Here is a 22,135-nt window from a genome sequence, read left to right on the forward strand (position 1 = left end):
CCTTTTCTGTTTTTTGTTTTTTTACATTTACTCAAGTACTGTACTTAGGACATTTTTAAGTAAAATTTTGAGGTATTGTTTTTACTATTATTTAGTAATAGTAAAGTATTGGAAAGTATTTCCAATTTTCAACACTTTTACTTCTACTCCACTACATCTCAGACTAGGCAAATATTATACTTTTACTCCACTACAATTATTTGAAAACTTTAGTTACTAGTTACTTTGTAGATTAAGATCTAGAATATTATAAACAATACACACATTAACCACTTCAGCCCTATATACATTTCTGCCATTTGAAAATAGCAGATTTACAAGCTTGTAGATCTGCTATTTTCCAAAGATTTTTATACATTTGAAATCTTGTTGAACAGGACATTCTGCATAATGAGTAGTACTTTCTACTTTGTACTTTAAGTCAGAGTCCTGCAATCGTTTGACGGGTGAAAACGGGTGTAAAATATACTGACGGGCGGTTCTGAACTAAACGCGGGTAGGTAACGTTTTATTGTGAAAATCAGAGAGCCCTGTCTCCGCGAAAACAACGTCACTTGTGTAACTTAACACAGCACAACAGCATGGAGCACGCCGGTCAGTTAGCTTAACTCACAAAACACATTGAACATCCTGTTAAACCTTCAAATTAAAACCATCTGAGACGTAAACAATGACACATGCTTACTGCGTATGTGCGCGTTCACGCGTGTGGCTAAAGCTCGCTCCTCCGTCTTCACTTGTACACTGAATGTATAAGCTCCGTTCCGTCAGCAACGATAGGACATCCGGTTTTTGAGCTAGCAACAATAAGGTTTCCGGTTGCCTTCAAAATAAGATCGCGAATTTGTAATGTTTTTTAAAAGACACAAATCTATTTTAAAAGTACATTTATGATGTATGTCTTTTAAATGGCGCATACTAGAACACTTCTAATTGCCTTTTTTTTTAAAGACACACATTTATTGAAAAAATATATTTATGATGTATGTCTTTTAAATGGCTTACACTAGAGCAGTGGTTCTCAAACTTTTTCATGTCAAGGACCCCCAAATTGATTTGTATTATATTATTGTATCGTATTATTATTTGTATTATATTTGAAAATATCTTGTGCAGGGACCCCCAGAAGAGAAGATTTGTGTTGCAAATGAAAAAGTTCAAAAGAATTTCAAGATTTTTCAAAAATGTAAAAAAAATAGCAGATCTACAAGCTCGCAGCACGGCACGAAGTGACGCGCTGCGAGCTTGTAGATCTGCTATATTTAAAATAGCGAACTTATAAATGGATAAAGTGGTTAACTACTTTTGCTGGGGACCCCCTGGAACCATCCCAAAGACCCCTGGCGGTCCCCGGACCCCACTTTGAGAACCAATGTAGGCCTACTATAGCACTTCTAAGTGAGGTTGTTCCAGATTTAAATTGGCTATTGATCCCCATTAAATGTGCACAGTTTCTGATCCTGTTTTGCACTTGGATATTGTGTTCATTTGTGTGTGTTAGATATATGTATTTGCAGGAGCAAAAGTATAGGGTTTATTAAGTTGATCTCACCTATTTAAAAAATAAAATACAATACAAATAAGAATGTAATCAGAAAAATACATTTAAAACGTATATTATTTAACGACATACATACAACATGGACACAGTATCAAAAGAAAAGATTAAAGGCATATTGGTAGATTTGTATTATATGTGCTGTTCCATAACTGAGCGCCCCTGCACTTGATAGGGAAAAAAATGGTGGGCCGCCCAGTGCGGCTAGAGGTCAGAAAAGTGCCACTTTCAGACAATAGTGGACACTGGACAGGAGACCGCTCAGCGAGGCAGCACATTGGACATACGCACGCGTTCAGGGAGACCTCCTCTACAATACCACACTCTCCGCTAAGCCCGAGAGGTGTAAAAAAAAGTGTGGCGGACCGTCCAGTGAGGTCAGAGGTCAGAAAAGTGGCAAAAAGTGTCGCTTTCAGACAATAGTGGGCGCTGCACAGGAGACGGCTCCGTGAGGCAACACTTTGGACATACGCACGCGTTCAGGGAGACCTCCTCCACAACACCACACTCTCCGCTAAGCCGGACGGGTGTGAAACAAAATGTGGCGGCCCGTCCAGTGAGGTCAGAGGTCAGAAAAGTGGCAAAAAGTGCCGCTTTCAGACAATAGTGGGCGCTGCACAGGAGACGGCTCCGCGAGGCAACACTTTGAACATACGCACGCGTTCAGGGAGACCTCCTCTACAATACCACACTCTCGGATAAGCCCGAGAGGTGTAAAAAAAAGTGTGGCGGACCGTCCAGTGAGGTCAGAGGTCAGAAAAGTGGCAAAAAGTGCCGCTTTCAGACAATAGTGGGCGCTGCACAGGAGACGGCTCCGCGAGGCAACACTTTGGACATACGCACGCGTTCAGGGAGACCTCCTCTACAACACCACACTCTCCGCTAAGCCGGACGGGTGTGAAACAAAAAGTGGCGGCCCGTCCAGTGAGGTCAGAGGTCAGAAAAGTGCCAAAAAGTGCCGCTTTCAGACAATAGTGGGCGCCGCACAGGAGATGTCTCCGCGAGGCAACACTTTGAACATACGCACGCGTTCAGGGAGACCTCCTCTACGACACCACACTCTCCGCTAAGCCGGACGGGGCTCAAACAAAAAGTGGCGGGTCGTCCGGGGAGTAGGGGGAGAGAGGCAGAGAGAGGCAGAGAGAGGCAGGGGAAGAGAGGCAAAGCTTTTGGAGCTGGGGTTAGTGATATTAGTGATATTGCCAGTGATAGAACGACAAAGTCACAAATCGTACAGATACTAACAAGTTGAAATTATGTACAGAAATGCCAAACGTACACTAGGTGATGAGTGGGTGAGGCCAAAAAAAAGAATAAAAAAAACTGTCTATTGCATTTGTGAAAAAACAAATGACCCAGCAAAAGCTATGCTTGAATGTAATCTCTGTGGATGCTGGTATCATATGGACTGTGTGGGAGTTTCACAGAGTCGAGACATTAAGACCCTTACTTATGCGTGTTTATCCACCACTTGCAATCATGAGGCATTGATACAGGGGATTTTATATACAGAAAAAAATAGTTGTGTTCAGGCACAGCCTAAGCCAGTTGTTGTGCACCAGGAGGAAAAGTTGGTTGTGCAAGACAGCCCTGTAGTTGAACAGCCTTTTGTGGAACGTGAAATTCACATAGAAATAGATCACCATTCCCCTGCACTTCATGACGAAGATGAAGAGCCTTTTGTGGAAATAAATAACTCTCATGCACTTCATGAGAGCACTGTAGATGAACAGCCTTTTGTGGAACGTGAAATTCACATAGAAATAGATCACCATTCCCCTGCACTTCATGACGAAGATGAAGAGCCTTTTGTGGAAATAAATAACTCTCATGCACTTCATGAGAGCCCTGTAGATGAACAGCCTTTTGTGGAACGTGAAATTCACGTAGAAATAGATCACCATTCCCCTGCACTTCATGACGAAGACGAAGAGCCTTTTGTGGAAATAAATAACTCTCATGCACTTCATGAGAGCCCTGTAGATGAACAGGATGACATGCAGACTCTAGATATTAGTACTGTTCAGAGTGTCATGGGACCTGGTGCAACATTATGTCCAAAGTGTTGCCTCGCAGAGCCGTCTCCTGTGCAGCGCCCACTATTGTCTAAAAGTGGCACTTTTCTTACCTCTGACCTCACTGGACGGTCCGCCACACTTTTTTTTACACCTCTCGGGCTTATCCGAGAGTGTGGTATTGTAGAGGAGGTCTCCCTGAACGCGTGCGTATGTTCAAAGTGTTGCCTCGCGGAGCCGTCTCCTGTGCAGCGCCCACTATTGTCTAAAAGTGGCACTTTTCCTACCTCTGACCTCACTGGACGGCCCGCCACACTTTTTTTTACACCTCTCCCGCTTAGCGGAGAGTGTGGTATTGTAGAGGAGGTCTCCCTGAACGCGTGCGTATGTTCAAAGTGTTGCCTCGCGGAGCCGTCTCCTGTGCAGCGCCCACTATTGTCTAAAAGTGGCACTTTTCTGACCTCTGACCTCACTGGACGGCCCGCCACACTTTTTTTTACACCTCTCCCGCTTAGCGGAGAGTGTGGTATTGTAGAGGAGGTCTCCCTGAACGCGTGCGTATGTCCAAAGTGTTGCCTCGCAGAGCCGTCTCCTGTGCAGCGCCCACTATTGTCTGAAAGCGGCACTTTTTGCCACTTTTCTGACCTCTGACCTCACTGGACGGTCCGCCACACTTTTTTTTACACCTCTCGGGCTTATCCGAGAGTGTGGTATTGTAGAGGAGGTCTCCCTGAACGCGTGCGTATGTCCAAAGTGTTGCCTCGCGGAGCCGTCTCCTGTGCAGCGCCCACTATTGTCTAAAAGTGGCACTTTTCTGACCTCTGACCTCACTGGACGGCCCGCCACACTTTTTTTTACACCTCTCCCGCTTAGCGGAGAGTGTGGTATTGTAGAGGAGGTCTCCCTGAACGCGCGCGTATGTCCAAAGTGTTGCCTCGCGGAGCCGTCTCCTGTGCAGCGCCCACTATTGTCTAAAAGTGGCACTTTTCTTACCTCTGACCTCACTGGACGGTCCGCCACACTTTTTTTTACACCTCTCGGGCTTATCCGAGAGTGTGGTATTGTAGAGGAGGTCTCCCTGAACGCGTGCGTATGTTCAAAGTGTTGCCTCGCGGAGCCGTCTCCTGTGCAGCGCCCACTATTGTCTAAAAGTGGCACTTTTCCTACCTCTGACCTCACTGGACGGCCCGCCACACTTTTTTTTTACACCTCTCCCGCTTAGCGGAGAGTGTGGTATTGTAGAGGAGGTCTCCCTGAACGCGTGCGTATGTTCAAAGTGTTGCCTCGCGGAGCCGTCTCCTGTGCAGCGCCCACTATTGTCTAAAAGTGGCACTTTTCTGACCTCTGACCTCACTGGACGGCCCGCCACACTTTTTTTTACACCTCTCCCGCTTAGCGGAGAGTGTGGTATTGTAGAGGAGGTCTCCCTGAACGCGTGCGTATGTCCAAAGTGTTGCCTCGCAGAGCCGTCTCCTGTGCAGCGCCCACTATTGTCTGAAAGCGGCACTTTTTGCCACTTTTCTGACCTCTGACCTCACTGGACGGTCCGCCACACTTTTTTTTACACCTCTCGGGCTTATCCGAGAGTGTGGTATTGTAGAGGAGGTCTCCCTGAACGCGTGCGTATGTTCAAAGTGTTGCCTCGCGGAGCCGTCTCCTGTGCAGCGCCCACTATTGTCTAAAAGTGGCACTTTTCCTACCTCTGACCTCACTGGACGGCCCGCCACACTTTTTTTTTACACCTCTCCCGCTTAGCGGAGAGTGTGGTATTGTAGAGGAGGTCTCCCTGAACGCGTGCGTATGTTCAAAGTGTTGCCTCGCGGAGCCGTCTCCTGTGCAGCGCCCACTATTGTCTAAAAGTGGCACTTTTCTGACCTCTGACCTCACTGGACGGCCCGCCACACTTTTTTTTACACCTCTCCCGCTTAGCGGAGAGTGTGGTATTGTAGAGGAGGTCTCCCTGAACGCGTGCGTATGTCCAAAGTGTTGCCTCGCAGAGCCGTCTCCTGTGCAGCGCCCACTATTGTCTGAAAGCGGCACTTTTTGCCACTTTTCTGACCTCTGACCTCACTGGACGGTCCGCCACACTTTTTTTTACACCTCTCGGGCTTATCCGAGAGTGTGGTATTGTAGAGGAGGTCTCCCTGAACGCGTGCGTATGTTCAAAGTGTTGCCTCGCGGAGCCGTCTCCTGTGCAGCGCCCACTATTGTCTAAAAGTGGCACTTTTCCTACCTCTGACCTCACTGGACGGCCCGCCACACTTTTTTTTTACACCTCTCCCGCTTAGCGGAGAGTGTGGTATTGTAGAGGAGGTCTCCCTGAACGCGTGCGTATGTTCAAAGTGTTGCCTCGCGGAGCCGTCTCCTGTGCAGCGCCCACTATTGTCTAAAAGTGGCACTTTTCTGACCTCTGACCTCACTGGACGGCCCGCCACACTTTTTTTTACACCTCTCCCGCTTAGCGGAGAGTGTGGTATTGTAGAGGAGGTCTCCCTGAACGCGTGCGTATGTCCAAAGTGTTGCCTCGCAGAGCCGTCTCCTGTGCAGCGCCCACTATTGTCTGAAAGCGGCACTTTTTGCCACTTTTCTGACCTCTGACCTCACTGGACGGTCCGCCACACTTTTTTTTACACCTCTCCCGCTTAGCGGAGAGTGTGGTATTGTAGAGGAGGTCTCCCTGAACGCGTGCGTATGTTCAAAGTGTTGCCTCGCGGAGCCGTCTCCTGTGCAGCGCCCACTATTGTCTAAAAGTGGCACTTTTCTGACCTCTGACCTCACTGGACGGCCCGCCACACTTTTTTTTACACCTCTCCCGCTTAGCGGAGAGTGTGGTATTGTAGAGGAGGTCTCCCTGAACGCGTGCGTATGTCCAAAGTGTTGCCTCGCGGAGCCGTCTCCTGTCCAGTGTCCAATTTGTATAGGCTATGCATTCCTTTGAACATTATTTATCCATTTATATAAATTATTAATGTTTTAAATCCCTTTTTGTAACACAGAAACATAATATGTGTTGTATAGAAACATAATATGTCGTTTAAATGCTTAATTTATAGTTTTAATGTGCAAATTGACCGTTTTTCAATGGCTCCTTTTTGCTCTAGAGGGTACTCTTATTCTGAAGAGATCGTCCACCGGAAGTCTTATTGTTGCCACCTTATCGTTGCTGACGGAACACAGCTGAATGTAGCTCCGTTCCGTCAGCAACGATAGGACATCCGGTTTTTGAGCTAGCAACAATAAGGTTTCCGGTTGCCTTCAAAATAAGATCGCGAATTTGTAATGTTTTTTAAAAGACACAAATCTATTTTAAAAGTACATTTATGATGTATGTCTTTTAAATGGCGCATACTAGAACACTTCTAATTGCCTTTTTTTTTAAAGACACACATTTATTGAAAAAATATATTTATGATGTATGTCTTTTAAATGGCTTACACTAGAGCAGTGGTTCTCAAACTTTTTCATGTCAAGGACCCCCAAATTGATTTGTATTATATTATTGTATCGTATTATTATTTGTATTATATTTGAAAATATCTTGTGCAGGGACCCCCAGAAGAGAAGATTTGTGTTGCAAATGAAAAAGTTCAAAAGAATTTCAAGATTTTTCAAAAATGTAAAAAAAATAGCAGATCTACAAGCTCGCAGCACGGCACGAAGTGACGCGCTGCGAGCTTGTAGATCTGCTATATTTAAAATAGCGAACTTATAAATGGATAAAGTGGTTAACTACTTTTGCTGGGGACCCCCTGGAACCATCCCAAAGACCCCTGGCGGTCCCCGGACCCCACTTTGAGAACCAATGTAGGCCTACTATAGCACTTCTAAGTGAGGTTGTTCCAGATTTAAATTGGCTATTGATCCCCATTAAATGTGCACAGTTTCTGATCCTGTTTTGCACTTGGATATTGTGTTCATTTGTGTGTGTTAGATATATGTATTTGCAGGAGCAAAAGTATAGGGTTTATTAAGTTGATCTCACCTATTTAAAAAATAAAATACAATACAAATAAGAATGTAATCAGAAAAATACATTTAAAACGTATATTATTTAACGACATACATACAACATGGACACAGTATCAAAAGAAAAGATTAAAGGCATATTGGTAGATTTGTATTATATGTGCTGTTCCATAACTGAGCGCCCCTGCACTTGATAGGGAAAAAAATGGTGGGCCGCCCAGTGCGGCTAGAGGTCAGAAAAGTGCCACTTTCAGACAATAGTGGACACTGGACAGGAGACCGCTCAGCGAGGCAGCACATTGGACATACGCACGCGTTCAGGGAGACCTCCTCTACAATACCACACTCTCCGCTAAGCCCGAGAGGTGTAAAAAAAAGTGTGGCGGACCGTCCAGTGAGGTCAGAGGTCAGAAAAGTGGCAAAAAGTGTCGCTTTCAGACAATAGTGGGCGCTGCACAGGAGACGGCTCCGTGAGGCAACACTTTGGACATACGCACGCGTTCAGGGAGACCTCCTCCACAACACCACACTCTCCGCTAAGCCGGACGGGTGTGAAACAAAATGTGGCGGCCCGTCCAGTGAGGTCAGAGGTCAGAAAAGTGGCAAAAAGTGCCGCTTTCAGACAATAGTGGGCGCTGCACAGGAGACGGCTCCGCGAGGCAACACTTTGAACATACGCACGCGTTCAGGGAGACCTCCTCTACAATACCACACTCTCGGATAAGCCCGAGAGGTGTAAAAAAAAGTGTGGCGGACCGTCCAGTGAGGTCAGAGGTCAGAAAAGTGGCAAAAAGTGCCGCTTTCAGACAATAGTGGGCGCTGCACAGGAGACGGCTCCGCGAGGCAACACTTTGGACATACGCACGCGTTCAGGGAGACCTCCTCTACAACACCACACTCTCCGCTAAGCCGGACGGGTGTGAAACAAAAAGTGGCGGCCCGTCCAGTGAGGTCAGAGGTCAGAAAAGTGCCAAAAAGTGCCGCTTTCAGACAATAGTGGGCGCCGCACAGGAGATGTCTCCGCGAGGCAACACTTTGAACATACGCACGCGTTCAGGGAGACCTCCTCTACGACACCACACTCTCCGCTAAGCCGGACGGGGCTCAAACAAAAAGTGGCGGGTCGTCCGGGGAGTAGGGGGAGAGAGGCAGAGAGAGGCAGAGAGAGGCAGGGGAAGAGAGGCAAAGCTTTTGGAGCTGGGGTTAGTGATATTAGTGATATTGCCAGTGATAGAACGACAAAGTCACAAATCGTACAGATACTAACAAGTTGAAATTATGTACAGAAATGCCAAACGTACACTAGGTGATGAGTGGGTGAGGCCAAAAAAAAGAATAAAAAAAACTGTCTATTGCATTTGTGAAAAAACAAATGACCCAGCAAAAGCTATGCTTGAATGTAATCTCTGTGGATGCTGGTATCATATGGACTGTGTGGGAGTTTCACAGAGTCGAGACATTAAGACCCTTACTTATGCGTGTTTATCCACCACTTGCAATCATGAGGCATTGATACAGGGGATTTTATATACAGAAAAAAATAGTTGTGTTCAGGCACAGCCTAAGCCAGTTGTTGTGCACCAGGAGGAAAAGTTGGTTGTGCAAGACAGCCCTGTAGTTGAACAGCCTTTTGTGGAACGTGAAATTCACATAGAAATAGATCACCATTCCCCTGCACTTCATGACGAAGATGAAGAGCCTTTTGTGGAAATAAATAACTCTCATGCACTTCATGAGAGCACTGTAGATGAACAGCCTTTTGTGGAACGTGAAATTCACATAGAAATAGATCACCATTCCCCTGCACTTCATGACGAAGATGAAGAGCCTTTTGTGGAAATAAATAACTCTCATGCACTTCATGAGAGCCCTGTAGATGAACAGCCTTTTGTGGAACGTGAAATTCACGTAGAAATAGATCACCATTCCCCTGCACTTCATGACGAAGACGAAGAGCCTTTTGTGGAAATAAATAACTCTCATGCACTTCATGAGAGCCCTGTAGATGAACAGGATGACATGCAGACTCTAGATATTAGTACTGTTCAGAGTGTCATGGGACCTGGTGCAACATTATGTCCAAAGTGTTGCCTCGCAGAGCCGTCTCCTGTGCAGCGCCCACTATTGTCTAAAAGTGGCACTTTTCTTACCTCTGACCTCACTGGACGGTCCGCCACACTTTTTTTTACACCTCTCGGGCTTATCCGAGAGTGTGGTATTGTAGAGGAGGTCTCCCTGAACGCGTGCGTATGTTCAAAGTGTTGCCTCGCGGAGCCGTCTCCTGTGCAGCGCCCACTATTGTCTAAAAGTGGCACTTTTCCTACCTCTGACCTCACTGGACGGCCCGCCACACTTTTTTTTACACCTCTCCCGCTTAGCGGAGAGTGTGGTATTGTAGAGGAGGTCTCCCTGAACGCGTGCGTATGTTCAAAGTGTTGCCTCGCGGAGCCGTCTCCTGTGCAGCGCCCACTATTGTCTAAAAGTGGCACTTTTCTGACCTCTGACCTCACTGGACGGCCCGCCACACTTTTTTTTACACCTCTCCCGCTTAGCGGAGAGTGTGGTATTGTAGAGGAGGTCTCCCTGAACGCGTGCGTATGTCCAAAGTGTTGCCTCGCAGAGCCGTCTCCTGTGCAGCGCCCACTATTGTCTGAAAGCGGCACTTTTTGCCACTTTTCTGACCTCTGACCTCACTGGACGGTCCGCCACACTTTTTTTTACACCTCTCGGGCTTATCCGAGAGTGTGGTATTGTAGAGGAGGTCTCCCTGAACGCGTGCGTATGTCCAAAGTGTTGCCTCGCGGAGCCGTCTCCTGTGCAGCGCCCACTATTGTCTAAAAGTGGCACTTTTCTGACCTCTGACCTCACTGGACGGCCCGCCACACTTTTTTTTACACCTCTCCCGCTTAGCGGAGAGTGTGGTATTGTAGAGGAGGTCTCCCTGAACGCGCGCGTATGTCCAAAGTGTTGCCTCGCGGAGCCGTCTCCTGTGCAGCGCCCACTATTGTCTAAAAGTGGCACTTTTCTTACCTCTGACCTCACTGGACGGTCCGCCACACTTTTTTTTACACCTCTCGGGCTTATCCGAGAGTGTGGTATTGTAGAGGAGGTCTCCCTGAACGCGTGCGTATGTTCAAAGTGTTGCCTCGCGGAGCCGTCTCCTGTGCAGCGCCCACTATTGTCTAAAAGTGGCACTTTTCCTACCTCTGACCTCACTGGACGGCCCGCCACACTTTTTTTTTACACCTCTCCCGCTTAGCGGAGAGTGTGGTATTGTAGAGGAGGTCTCCCTGAACGCGTGCGTATGTTCAAAGTGTTGCCTCGCGGAGCCGTCTCCTGTGCAGCGCCCACTATTGTCTAAAAGTGGCACTTTTCTGACCTCTGACCTTTTCTGACCTCTGACGGAACACAGCTGAATGTATAGCTCTATTGTTGAAGGCTGCTATCTATCCTTTTCAACACACTTTTAAATATAGTGACTGTCTGTAGGCTATTTACATTTTACTCTGCATGTAATCATGGGTAAACGGGCGGACAACAGGTCCATTATTTGACGGGCGGACGCGGGGCGGTTCTGGTTCGTATTTTGAAAGGATCACGGCCAGGGTGACGGGTGGGTCTACTCAGCAGATCTGATTATTGACGGGCAGCGCGGGTTCTCAACATTGGACCCGGCCGTGCAGGATTCTGCTTTTAAGTACATTTTGATACCAAAACTTTTGTTCTTTTACTTTACAGATTTTTTTTTATTCCGGACTTTTACTTGTAACAGAGTATTTCTGTATTACAGTATTGTACTTTTACTTAATACGCAAACCCGCTTTAGAGACAATTAATTAATTAACACTACAGCTGTGGTGGTGTTGTTTTGTTTGAGGCATAACAAACTAAGCCAAAATGACGACGCTAAAATCGAAGTGAGTATAGCCTCACCTCAGCCTATCATTATTATTATAAGACAATCCACAATTATGTATACTGGCATGTTTTGGGCTGAACCAGTCATCAGATTGAACTAATTTACCGTCGCATCTGGGAAAAGTATCCGCTGGTTGAAGCTGCTTTGGTCGACCATCGACGATGTTTTTGTTTGGTTTGCTGTTTTGTAGAGTATGGTAGGCCTACTGAAAGTAGCAGATCTACAAGCCCAGCGCGCTCTGCTGGACAAAATATATAATTACACCAGCAATGTGCTTTTTGAGCAAACGTTTTTTTTTTTTCATATCGGTCATATCGGTGAGAAATTTCACCGATACGATATGATCCGATATAACCAAATAAGGCCATATCGGGTACCGATATATCGGTGACCGATATATCGGTCGGACTCTAGTGTGTGTGTGTGTGTGTGTGTGTGTGTGCGTGTGTTTGTATGTGTTTCTTCTTTGCCGTCAGGCTCATACGGACGGACGGACGGACGGACGGACGGACGGACGGACATACGGACAAAGCCACGTATAGAGCGGTTGGCACCGCTAACACCGCTAAAAATTAATCCATCTGGATCTAGTTCCAAACGATGGTCACGGAAAGTCAACTCAACAGCGAGACAGACTTCTACCAAATAAATCATTCAAAAAAAGGACGCAGCCCTCACACCTACGTTTCACCTCCGATCCGACCAATATGTCTGAGTCACAGTGTCAGGGTTTTGTCAGAGTACCCATTGCACCCGTCTGTCTGTGTCTTTTTTATACCCATATATGTAGGTGTCTGTTTCTGCCTGTCCTTGTCTCTTTTATGCCCATATATGGAGATCCGTGATGTCATCAGTATATGAAGAAGAGAGACGCCAGCACTCATCAGACGAGTAGTTCACAGTTCGCCGCGCGAAACGTCCGTTGTGTTTGATCTGCTGCCGGGGCGTATGATTCAAATAAACAATGAATCCTAAAAGGATCTAAGTGAGTGCAGGTATTCCTTTCTAAGAGTCATCAGTATATGCCCATATATGGGCATGCTGATATGCCCCTAGAAGGAGATCTCTGTATCTGTCAGACCTTGTCCCTTTTATGCCCATATATGGAGATTCCTGATGTCATCAGTATATGCCCATACTGTATATGGGCATGCCCCCTTTTGAGCCCATATATGGCGCTGACTCTGACTTATGACGTCAGAGGTCCGTAGATTTCTTTGGGCTATTCAAAAATAGCAGATCTACAAGCTCACAGCGCGGCACTCGGTGCCGCGCTGTGAGCTTGTAGATCTGCTATTTTTTGCCGGATTGAATGGGTTAATATAAAGGATGGTGTTTATTGTGTAAGAGGGATAAGATTAGAAAGAAATATCTCTTCTTCAGAAAATATTTGGCGCCAGGGTCCCCCATACAAAATGTGTGTTAAAGTATTCAATTTGTTTCACATTCTTTCAATATTCTTTGAAAATAGCCAATGTATATAGGGTTAAAAAGGTTAAACTGATTGTGATGCTAGATTAACTCATTTAGCTGGGGACCCCCTGGAACCCCCTCAAGGACCCCTGAGGGTCCACTATGAGAACCACTGTCCTTTAAGAATCCTTTCGGATAATGTGTGAAGCGGCGTCACTAACGTCAGGCACCCATAGGACTAAAAGCCCACATGACTTATGGAAGATTGTTGTTAAATGTGAGAGCTTGTCAAGACTTTAGTTGTTCAATTATCCTCTGGTGAACGGGAGGCATAAGTCTGAGACAGGCTTGTGACTTACGAGTGAGCGTCGCTTACAACCCATTTCATATCCCTTGTTCTGTGTTCGTTTTGTTTTATGGAGCAATACTGGGATAACAGCAAAGCAAACATGGACAGAGCACCGTCTTCCAACAATCTTCTCAGCAGGCCAAGAGGTGAATCTGGATCTAAATCCAGTGGCGGAAGGTAACTAAGTACATTTACTCAAGTGCTGTACTTAAGCACAATGTTGAGGTGCTTTTACTTTATTTTAGCATTTATTATCCTGTACAATACTTTTACTCCACTACATCTCAGAGACAAATATTGTACTTTTTACTCCACTACAGTTATTTGAAAACTTTAGTGACACGTTACTTTGTAGATTTAGATTATTATTACAAAACGTGCATTAACCAATTAAGGCCTATTGTATGCTTCTGCTATTCAAAAAGTAGCCGATCTGCAAGCACACAACACGCTGCAATGTTTTTGAACGATTTTGACACATTTAGAAAAATTGTACTTTCGATAGTTTAAAGTATATTTTGCAATACTTTACTTTTCAAAGTTCTGAATAGAAGACTTTTACTTTTAACAGAGTCATTATTTCTTCTACATTTTGGTACTGCTACAAATCAGAGTACTTCTTCCAGCCACTGTCTGAATCTGGCTTCATTTCTTGCCTCGTGCCTGTGGGCGTTTTTTACTTTTTATTTGTACTTAACCTTCATTAACCCTTTAAGACCCGGGAACGCATCTGTGTCATTTTAAGATTTCTTTGGCTCTATAAAAATAGCAGATATACAAGCTCATAGCGCGGCACCGAGTGTAGATCTGCTTTTTTTTTTTTTATCGTGAAAATGTGTGCAAATCTTTTGTTTGAATATATAGATACTTTTTTTAAAGCGAAAGTTTTTAACTCAAATCTTTGCTTCTGGGGATCTGGGCACTATGAGCTTGTGTATCTGCTATTTTTGAACAGCCAAAGAAATCTTAAAACGACACACATGCGTTCCCTTCCCGGCCTTAAAGGGTTAAACCAGGCAAGCATGATTAAGAACACATTCTTATTTACAATCGATGTTGGTATGTAGAGTAAAAACAGCCCTGTGCGTGCGTGCGTGCGTACGTACCCCAGTGATCTTCTTTTTGCACTTGGCACAGTTGGGCGCGTAGCGGTTATCGTAACACTTAGTGCAGAACACGGAGCCTCTTTCCTCGAAGAAGCCCCCTTCCTCCAGGACCACCTTGCACTGGGAGCATGTGAATTCCTCTGGGTGCCAAGAACGCCCCAGCGCTACCAGGTACCGGCCCCTGGAACACACACACACACACACACACACACACACACACACACACACACACACACACACACACACACACACACGTATTACTATACTTCAGTATTACATTGCAACAAATGGAATACAGTTAAACTTGGCGCTAATGGCTCCGCTCTTAAGATGTTCCCTACATTTTGCTAAGCAGCATGCTAAGCAAAATCTGGGAACGCTATGCAAAAACCCCACAGGGGTACAAGAGCGGGCCCATAGCCAGACTCAAACTTGAATGCAGTTTAACATTAAAGCCATGCAAACATTGTATTTCAATTTACTTTAGAGCCATGCACAACATTCAGTTTAAACGTTTGAGTAATGCGAGACTGAGTCTGAACTATAAGGTATCCACCTTATAAGGCTTATAACCACCTCCCTTCTTCCTTTCCCGAATTATCCTCATACTGTCTTCTATTTTAAAAGAACGAAGGAGTCTGTGCTGGAGAACTGGTGATTTAATAACAAAAATAGATCCAATAAATCCCCGTGATCAGCCAGGGTTCTAACTCCTATAACACCCGTAGTAACAACGAATATCACTTGGACCGTTTTAGCGCGATCGCTTTCATTCTACACCAGAACAGAGGGTAAACAAGAGAACAATCCCATAACTCCTTGCCGGCTCGCTCAGCCTGCCAAAAACTTAAAGGACCATACCACCTAAACATACAGCACAAGCCCCCAGAACTGCGGTATAACAATTTAGTTGTCGTTGCCTGGTGGTCAAATCTGTGATTGCTGGACTTCCGCGTTTAAAAAACGCTACTGCGCGAGTGCGCGTGCATCTACCGTTTGAAACCCTAGTGCGCCTTCTCGGTGCTCAGGTCTTCCGCATTTGAGCACCAAAATTTGGTGCCCAAATCAAGAAAATTGCGGAAGTAGGCCGTTCTTTCGGGTGCTTCATGCACTGGTGAGCAACTTACATGTTTTTACCCTGGTATTCATTGAAATGAATAGGTGGCCCTCCAGCAATGGAAAAGCAGGGATCCAGTGTAGGAGGGAGCCGTATTTAAACAGACCGCCTTGTTGAGGGAATGAGGTGTGATTGGTGTGTAGAAAAGTGTGGCTGATTGAAAGCAATCAATTTGCTGATTACAGCCGAGGTGTGTGTGACTCCTGTGCCCTGCATGAACTAACGCAATGCTTCATTTGTGAGGAGATCAACTTTTTAGGATGGCCATTTAATGAATGCCATTTCTAACATTGCTTTATGTCATTTTTAACCCAACCCAAAGGCGAATATAGCCGGCCCCTGCCTGGCAAAACATACACAAGCATGCACTGCTTTGGCTGTCAAACGAATATTCGATATTCGAGTATTATTAAAATTATATTTATTTTTGTATGTTTATTTGACAGGGACAATACAAAAAACAATGTATGAAGTTATAAAAACAAACAAAAGATATGTTTTATTGGATCTGAGCCCTCGATACATTGTTTTTGTACTGTTTCTGTCACACAAAAAAAAAAATGAAAAAATATAAATATATATTTTTTTTATAATAATAATATTCGAATATATTCAAATATTTGCACATTTTTAAGACCAATATTCGAATATCATTTCTGAGGAAAGTTGACAGCCCTAGTGAGAACATCAACATTTTAGGATGGCCGATTTTATGAATGCCATTTCAAACTTTCTTTTTTTTTGTTGCCACTTTTAACCCCAACCTATAAAGCCTGAAATAGCCGTTCTAAAAGCTCACTACATTTAAATCAGGAATGACTCTGACCCCAACCTTTAAACCTATCCTCTAAATACAGTACCGCATCGCCACCTGAATACAGGAAAATTGTCCTGACAATCTAGTTCTCAAATTCTACAATACTTGTAGGGATATTTTCGCCCTCAAAAGTGCGTGCACACACACACACACACACACACACACACACACACACACACACACACACACACACACACACACACACACACACACACACACACACACACACACACACACACACACACACACACACACACACACACACACACACACACACACACACACACACACACACACACACACACACACACAGTAAACAACGCATGCACTAAAAAAGCATGACTGAGTTCTGAAACAGGGTTTTCCACTCCAGAGAAACAAGAGCAGTTGTAATGGAAATGTCACATCCAACCAAGACACACATGAGTAAACAATACGCAAGCCAAAGTGCAAAGTAAACAAAACAAATAAAAATGGAGACATTCCTTGGAGACATCCTCTGTGTTATTAACAACTTTGCAACCATAACATACAATCCTTATTTCAAAAATAGCACAACAACAAAAAAACAAGAGATCTACAAAGCTCACAGCACATTGCAAAACGATGCATTGTGAGCTTGTAGCTATTTTTACAATTCTCTGCTAATGTTAGTAAAAAAAATCACCTATAAAGACATACTGTAAGACAGTGGTTCTCAAACTTTTTCATGTCAAGGACCCCCAAATTGACACGTATTAGCCCGCGGACCCCCATTTAAAAGGATAAGCCAGGGACCCCCATAAGAGAAGATTTTTACGGCTCTAGCAGTGATTCTTAATCATTGTAATTTAAGGACCCCCCCAGTTTGACATGCATTAGGCTACGGACCCCCATTTAATGGCATTTCTATCTCTGGGACCCCAATTCATATTGTAAAATCAATGTTAATTTAACTCTGAGAACGGGTCCATTTTGTTCCATTTGTACACTCTCAGAGTTACAGACCCATAAGGGTCCATTTGGTTCCTATAAATCATTTTGCTGGGGACCCCCTGGTATCCCCTCAAGTACCCCTGGGGGTCCCCGGACCCCACTTTGAGAACCAATGCTGTAAGACACCAGGTTGAAAGTGGTTATTACTACCGTGAATTGTTTTATCATAACAGTGGTTCTCAAACTTGTTCATATCAAGGACCCCCATATTAATATGCATTTGGATGTGGAGCCCATCTGAAACTATTTTGCGCCAGGGACCCCCATACAAGATTTTAAGATATTAGTAGATCGGTAAATAAGAGTTAAAGCGGTTATGCTGATTTTGATGCTTTATTGTCAAATTTTTCTGTGGATTAACCGCGTCTCTTACCTGATGATTTTGTTGCAGGCGCCACACAGCGGGGTCCGTCCGCTGTCTTCGGGCGCCTGCTGCGCCGCCTGCATGATGGAGCTGCGGTTCTGCATGGGAGTGGGCTGGACGGGCTGCTGGTGCTGGGTCAGCACCGTGCTGGTCTTGTCGGGCGCGTAGCGATCCGCAAAGCCCGGGTCCGTCACCCACGGGGGTCTGCAGGCCGGCCCTGACGTACCGGTGGCCGGGGTCTTGGAACCTGAGACAAGCACGTGTACACAATGGAGTGCGTTACGGTCGGGCAGAAACCTCTCATCTCCATATTATAACTTTTTGTGTTTTTTTTTTCGTAAATTGACGCCCTATTTGATCATAGGTTTTATGATCAGGTATTATTATAATTATTATATATATATATATTTTATGGATCATGAAGCACAGAGAAAATTAAAATAAAGATACTAAATAAAATAAAATGAAATAAAAATTTAACAAAAAAGAATAATATTTAATTAAGAAAATCATGTATTAACATGTATAACAATACATGTGATCATGCATTATATTATTTAAATATATTTTGGATGATGTAGCAAAAACCTTTGTTTCTGTTTTTCTGTATTAGTTTCCTGTATTTCTGTATTTTTTCTTCTGTTTTGTACTTTTTTTGAGACATTGAAAGAAATTGAGAAATTGTTTTCCTTGTTTTGTCATGTATGTAAGTGTTGAAAGGGTAAGCAATGTAAGCTATTTTAGCTTCAGCTTATACCTTTTTTGGTCATAACTACGTCAAATGTATTTATTATTTTTATTGTTTTATGCGAATGGAGCATATTGTTTTTGCATAGTGAAATGATCAAAATAAAAACTTGAAAAGTGAAGTACTACAGCGTCACACAAAAGCATCAAAAGCAGCAGATCCATAAGCTCGATGCGCTGCGCGAAGCGACACGTTGTTGAGCTCTAGATCTGCTACTGTTGCTATTTTTGACTCCTGAGAAGTAGCAGTTTTGGTCATAGGCTATGAGGTTTCCACGATTTGCCATAACGGTTCTCATTTCATTATCGACATGGTTTTGCTACTCAAGTTATTTTCTACAACAGCAGCAGAAACCAGTAGAGGAAGAAGCACTCACTTTTTTTTTTTTTACTTAAGTAAAAGTAGCACTAAAAGTAGCACAAGTAGCAATACCACAATGTAGAAAAAAGTTAAACTCCTGTTTTCGAAAACCCCTGTATTTGAAATGACTTGGTGGTAATGTATGTTTTGTACCAATAATATAAATCTCAAAGTAACTAGTAAGTAAAGTTGTCAAAAGTAGTGGAGTAAAAAGAACAATATTTTCCTCTGAGAGGTAGTGGAGTGGAGTTTTCGAAAATTGAAATAGCCGAGTAAAGTTCTTGGGTAAATGTACTTAGTTACTTTCCACCACTGGCAGAAACCTACCATCAGGTTTATCTGCTGCCTGCACTTTGCCAGGTGAAGGAGTTGACTCAACACTGTGGACAGAAAAACACACACACCATTGTAACCATTGTGACGAGAACACATTTTTGTCATTAAAATGTTACATGAACTTACCTCAATAATTGGTTCGATCATAATTGTGCAGTTCAGAATTTATTCATCACTGAATATTGTTCATAAATCAATCTTTTGATGCTATGCTAACTTATTTAGCTGGGGGCCCAGACGTGTGTCTCTTTTAAGTTTTTTATGACAACAAAAAAATAAATGTCAAATAAAATTATTACATTAACTGCATTAAAATAATCTTAATTAAAGTAATTATAATTACGTTTTTCCTAATTAACGCAATTTGACCCAGCAGCGTGTTTTCATGACTTTGTGTGACATTTAATACAAAAATATCAATCAGGAATTCCAACTACCAACACACAGCATAGCTATGCTATAAGGTGCTGAAGAAGGCCAGGCCTGAAAGGCGTCAGAGTTAATTATTTTAATCATGTTCCATGTATAGAACTCGCCAGTGAAATAAGGTATTTTTATCTTTTTCTTTCCACTTGAATTGGAGTGCGGTGGTTTCTCTCATGCCTTCAAGCACAGCAGGAATTGTGTGCTTGTGCGAGTGTGTGCCTCTACAACAAAGCGCTACAGAAAAGCAGTATTTCTCTAATGAAAGAAACCTTCACAATTCCATGTGAGTGTTTGACATCCAGTGGTGGAAGAAGTGCTCAGATTTTTTTTTTTTTTTTTATAGCAATACCACAATGCAGAAATACTCTGTAGGCTTTTTACGCGTAACATTCAAAATTGTACTTGAATACAAAAGTATTGGCCCACACAAATGCGTTGCATGCCATTTTCGAAAAGTATAAAATAGGCCAGGGATTAATTGGTTGATGTTTTATAATAAATGATGTAAATCTGCAAAGTAGCCAACTAACTTAACGTTCTTCAAATAACAGCACTGGAGTGAAAAGTACAATATTTGCCTCTGAGATTTGCCTAGTGGAGTAGAAGTATTGTACTCAAAATTCTGTACGTTTTTTGAGTAAAAGCACTTACTTTTCACCGATACCGAGGATATTCTTCAGCCTGGAGAAAGGGCAGGACACGGCACGCTACACGTCAACTCCATCACACCAGGGTCGCTTGCCAAAAAAATAATCCCATCTATTCAAGATCATTTCTTTTTTTGGCGAGCGACACCACGTCGTAGGAAATTAGGCTTTCGACTGTGAGGTGTTGACGCCACAGAAAAGTTTGGTTCTTGCAGACCGTATTGGTGCAAAACTTTTGATTAATCTAGCAGTTGTTGCTGCCGCCGTGCGTCAAACTTCTCTGAAAGTGTGTTACCCACAGCGAGCATCACTTTAAGCTTGTCGCGCTCTTCCGTTGACATATGAAAACAACCTCCATTGTGAGCCGAGGAGGCAGAGAGAGAGAGAGAGAGAGAGAGAGAGAGAGAGGGAGGGAGAGAGAAGCTCCCGAGAACTCTTATCACGGTGAAGAAAAGAATGCTGTTGCCTTAGGGCCTGCCGGTGTTTACATCATCTAAAGTGCCATCCACAATAGACTAATGAAGGGCTGATGAAATCCTTCCTCGTTTGGAGGAGAAAAACAAGAAAACGAGACGTGACACACATTACTCGCTCGCCACCTCTTACCGTTACCTCACCGTTATCAAGGCTCATCTCTAGTGTTCCTAAGTGATTCGCAACCTTTTTAATTTCAAGGGACCGTGCTCAGTTTGGTATGCATTAAGGCAATTAGATTTTTATCTCTGGGACACCAATCTACACTGTAAGATCCTTATCAGTGTTAATTTAACTCCGAGAGTTAAATTAACAAATGGAACCAAATGGACCCGTTAGGGGTCCATTTGGTTCCATTTGTAACACTCTCAGTTACAGTTCCGTAAGGGTCCATTCGGTTACAGCCTTATGGCATCACTTTATGCACACACCTGCATATGATGCTTATGTTTCTAAATAGCATGTACACACAGCCGCATATAATTCTAATGTCTCAAAAGGACATGTTCACACCTGCCTATGATGCTAACGTCTCAAAAGGACATGTACACACCTGCCTATGATGCTAAATGTTCTGAATATCATGGATATACTGTACCTGCGCAATATGTACTGTATATATATCTTTATTGGTTCTATTTAATCTGTTTTCTATCTCTTTTCCTTTGCTCTCACTCTGTCTCACCGGAATACTGCAAAACGGTGAAGCGCACACTGAGGAAAAATAATAATTTCACCCTCTGCTTTGTAAAGTACTGTACTGATCCTGATTTGCACACACACTCAAGAGTTACAGGCCCGTAAGGGTCCTTTTCGTCCATAATAACTAACAATCATTTAGGCTGGGGGGGGGGGGGCTGGAACTCACTCAAGGACCCCTGCGGATCCGCGGACCCAACGTTTAGAACCACAGGTCTGTAAGCATAATCATTAATAATTATCAACAGCAAAGGCCCGGGGACGTAGTCGCAGGTGCAGGGAAAAGGTTGCATACTTGGGAACGGTCCAGCAGGCGCTCGGTGAAACCAGGCCTGCAGTGGACCATCCATTACTGGCATTCCAGCGATAGCTGCTGAGGCCAGGTGGAATGCACTTCCTCTGCCCAGAGCTTCCCTGCATGTTATGATTCTAACTATATCCATGCTGTCTGACGGAAACCTTGTATGTCCATAGTTCAACTATTTACGGGTTTTTTTTTGTGTGTAAATTCTTGCCCTGCAAGAGTGTCGCACAAAAGTAGTGAAAATAGCCGATCTACAGCGGCTATTTTCACTACTTTACAAACATTTTGAAAGTCAAAGTGAAAACAGTAAGGTGTGTCTGTGGGTTTTTATAAAAATGGAATGGATGAAAAGCAAGAGCTTGTGACTAAATAATATCTACCTTAGATACATTGGAACGCAGGTTCCTTTTCCCTTCTTTTTTTCCCCTGAAAAAGTAATAGCTTTTGGATTTACAAGGTTTCCACCCGATAGCGACGATATCAACTGATATCTGGATGTTCCTGTGTACAGCCCTGCATGAGGGATAGCCTGACCTGTACTT

At 43.9% G+C, this 22,135-nt stretch overlaps 1 protein-coding gene across 2 annotated transcripts in view; it reads right to left on the reverse strand.

Moving 5' to 3' along the window:
• The window catches only part of pdlim7 (PDZ and LIM domain 7), a 74,290-nt gene that overhangs the window by 7,293 nt on the left and 44,862 nt on the right, over positions 1 to 22,135 (reverse strand). For both annotated transcript variants that reach the window (XM_084085648.1, XM_084085649.1), the window contains 3 exons: positions 19,035 to 19,087; positions 17,609 to 17,846; positions 14,327 to 14,507 (listed from right to left, as the gene is read on the reverse strand). In XM_084085648.1, the coding sequence (XP_083941774.1) occupies positions 14,327 to 14,507; positions 17,609 to 17,846; positions 19,035 to 19,087 (472 nt within the window). The remainder of the gene's footprint in view (positions 1 to 14,326; positions 14,508 to 17,608; positions 17,847 to 19,034; positions 19,088 to 22,135) is intronic.

Source organism: Gymnoscopelus microlampas (assembly GCF_963454915.1).
Source record: "Gymnoscopelus microlampas genome assembly, chromosome: 18".
Taxonomy (NCBI): domain Eukaryota; kingdom Metazoa; phylum Chordata; class Actinopteri; order Myctophiformes; family Myctophidae; genus Gymnoscopelus; species Gymnoscopelus microlampas.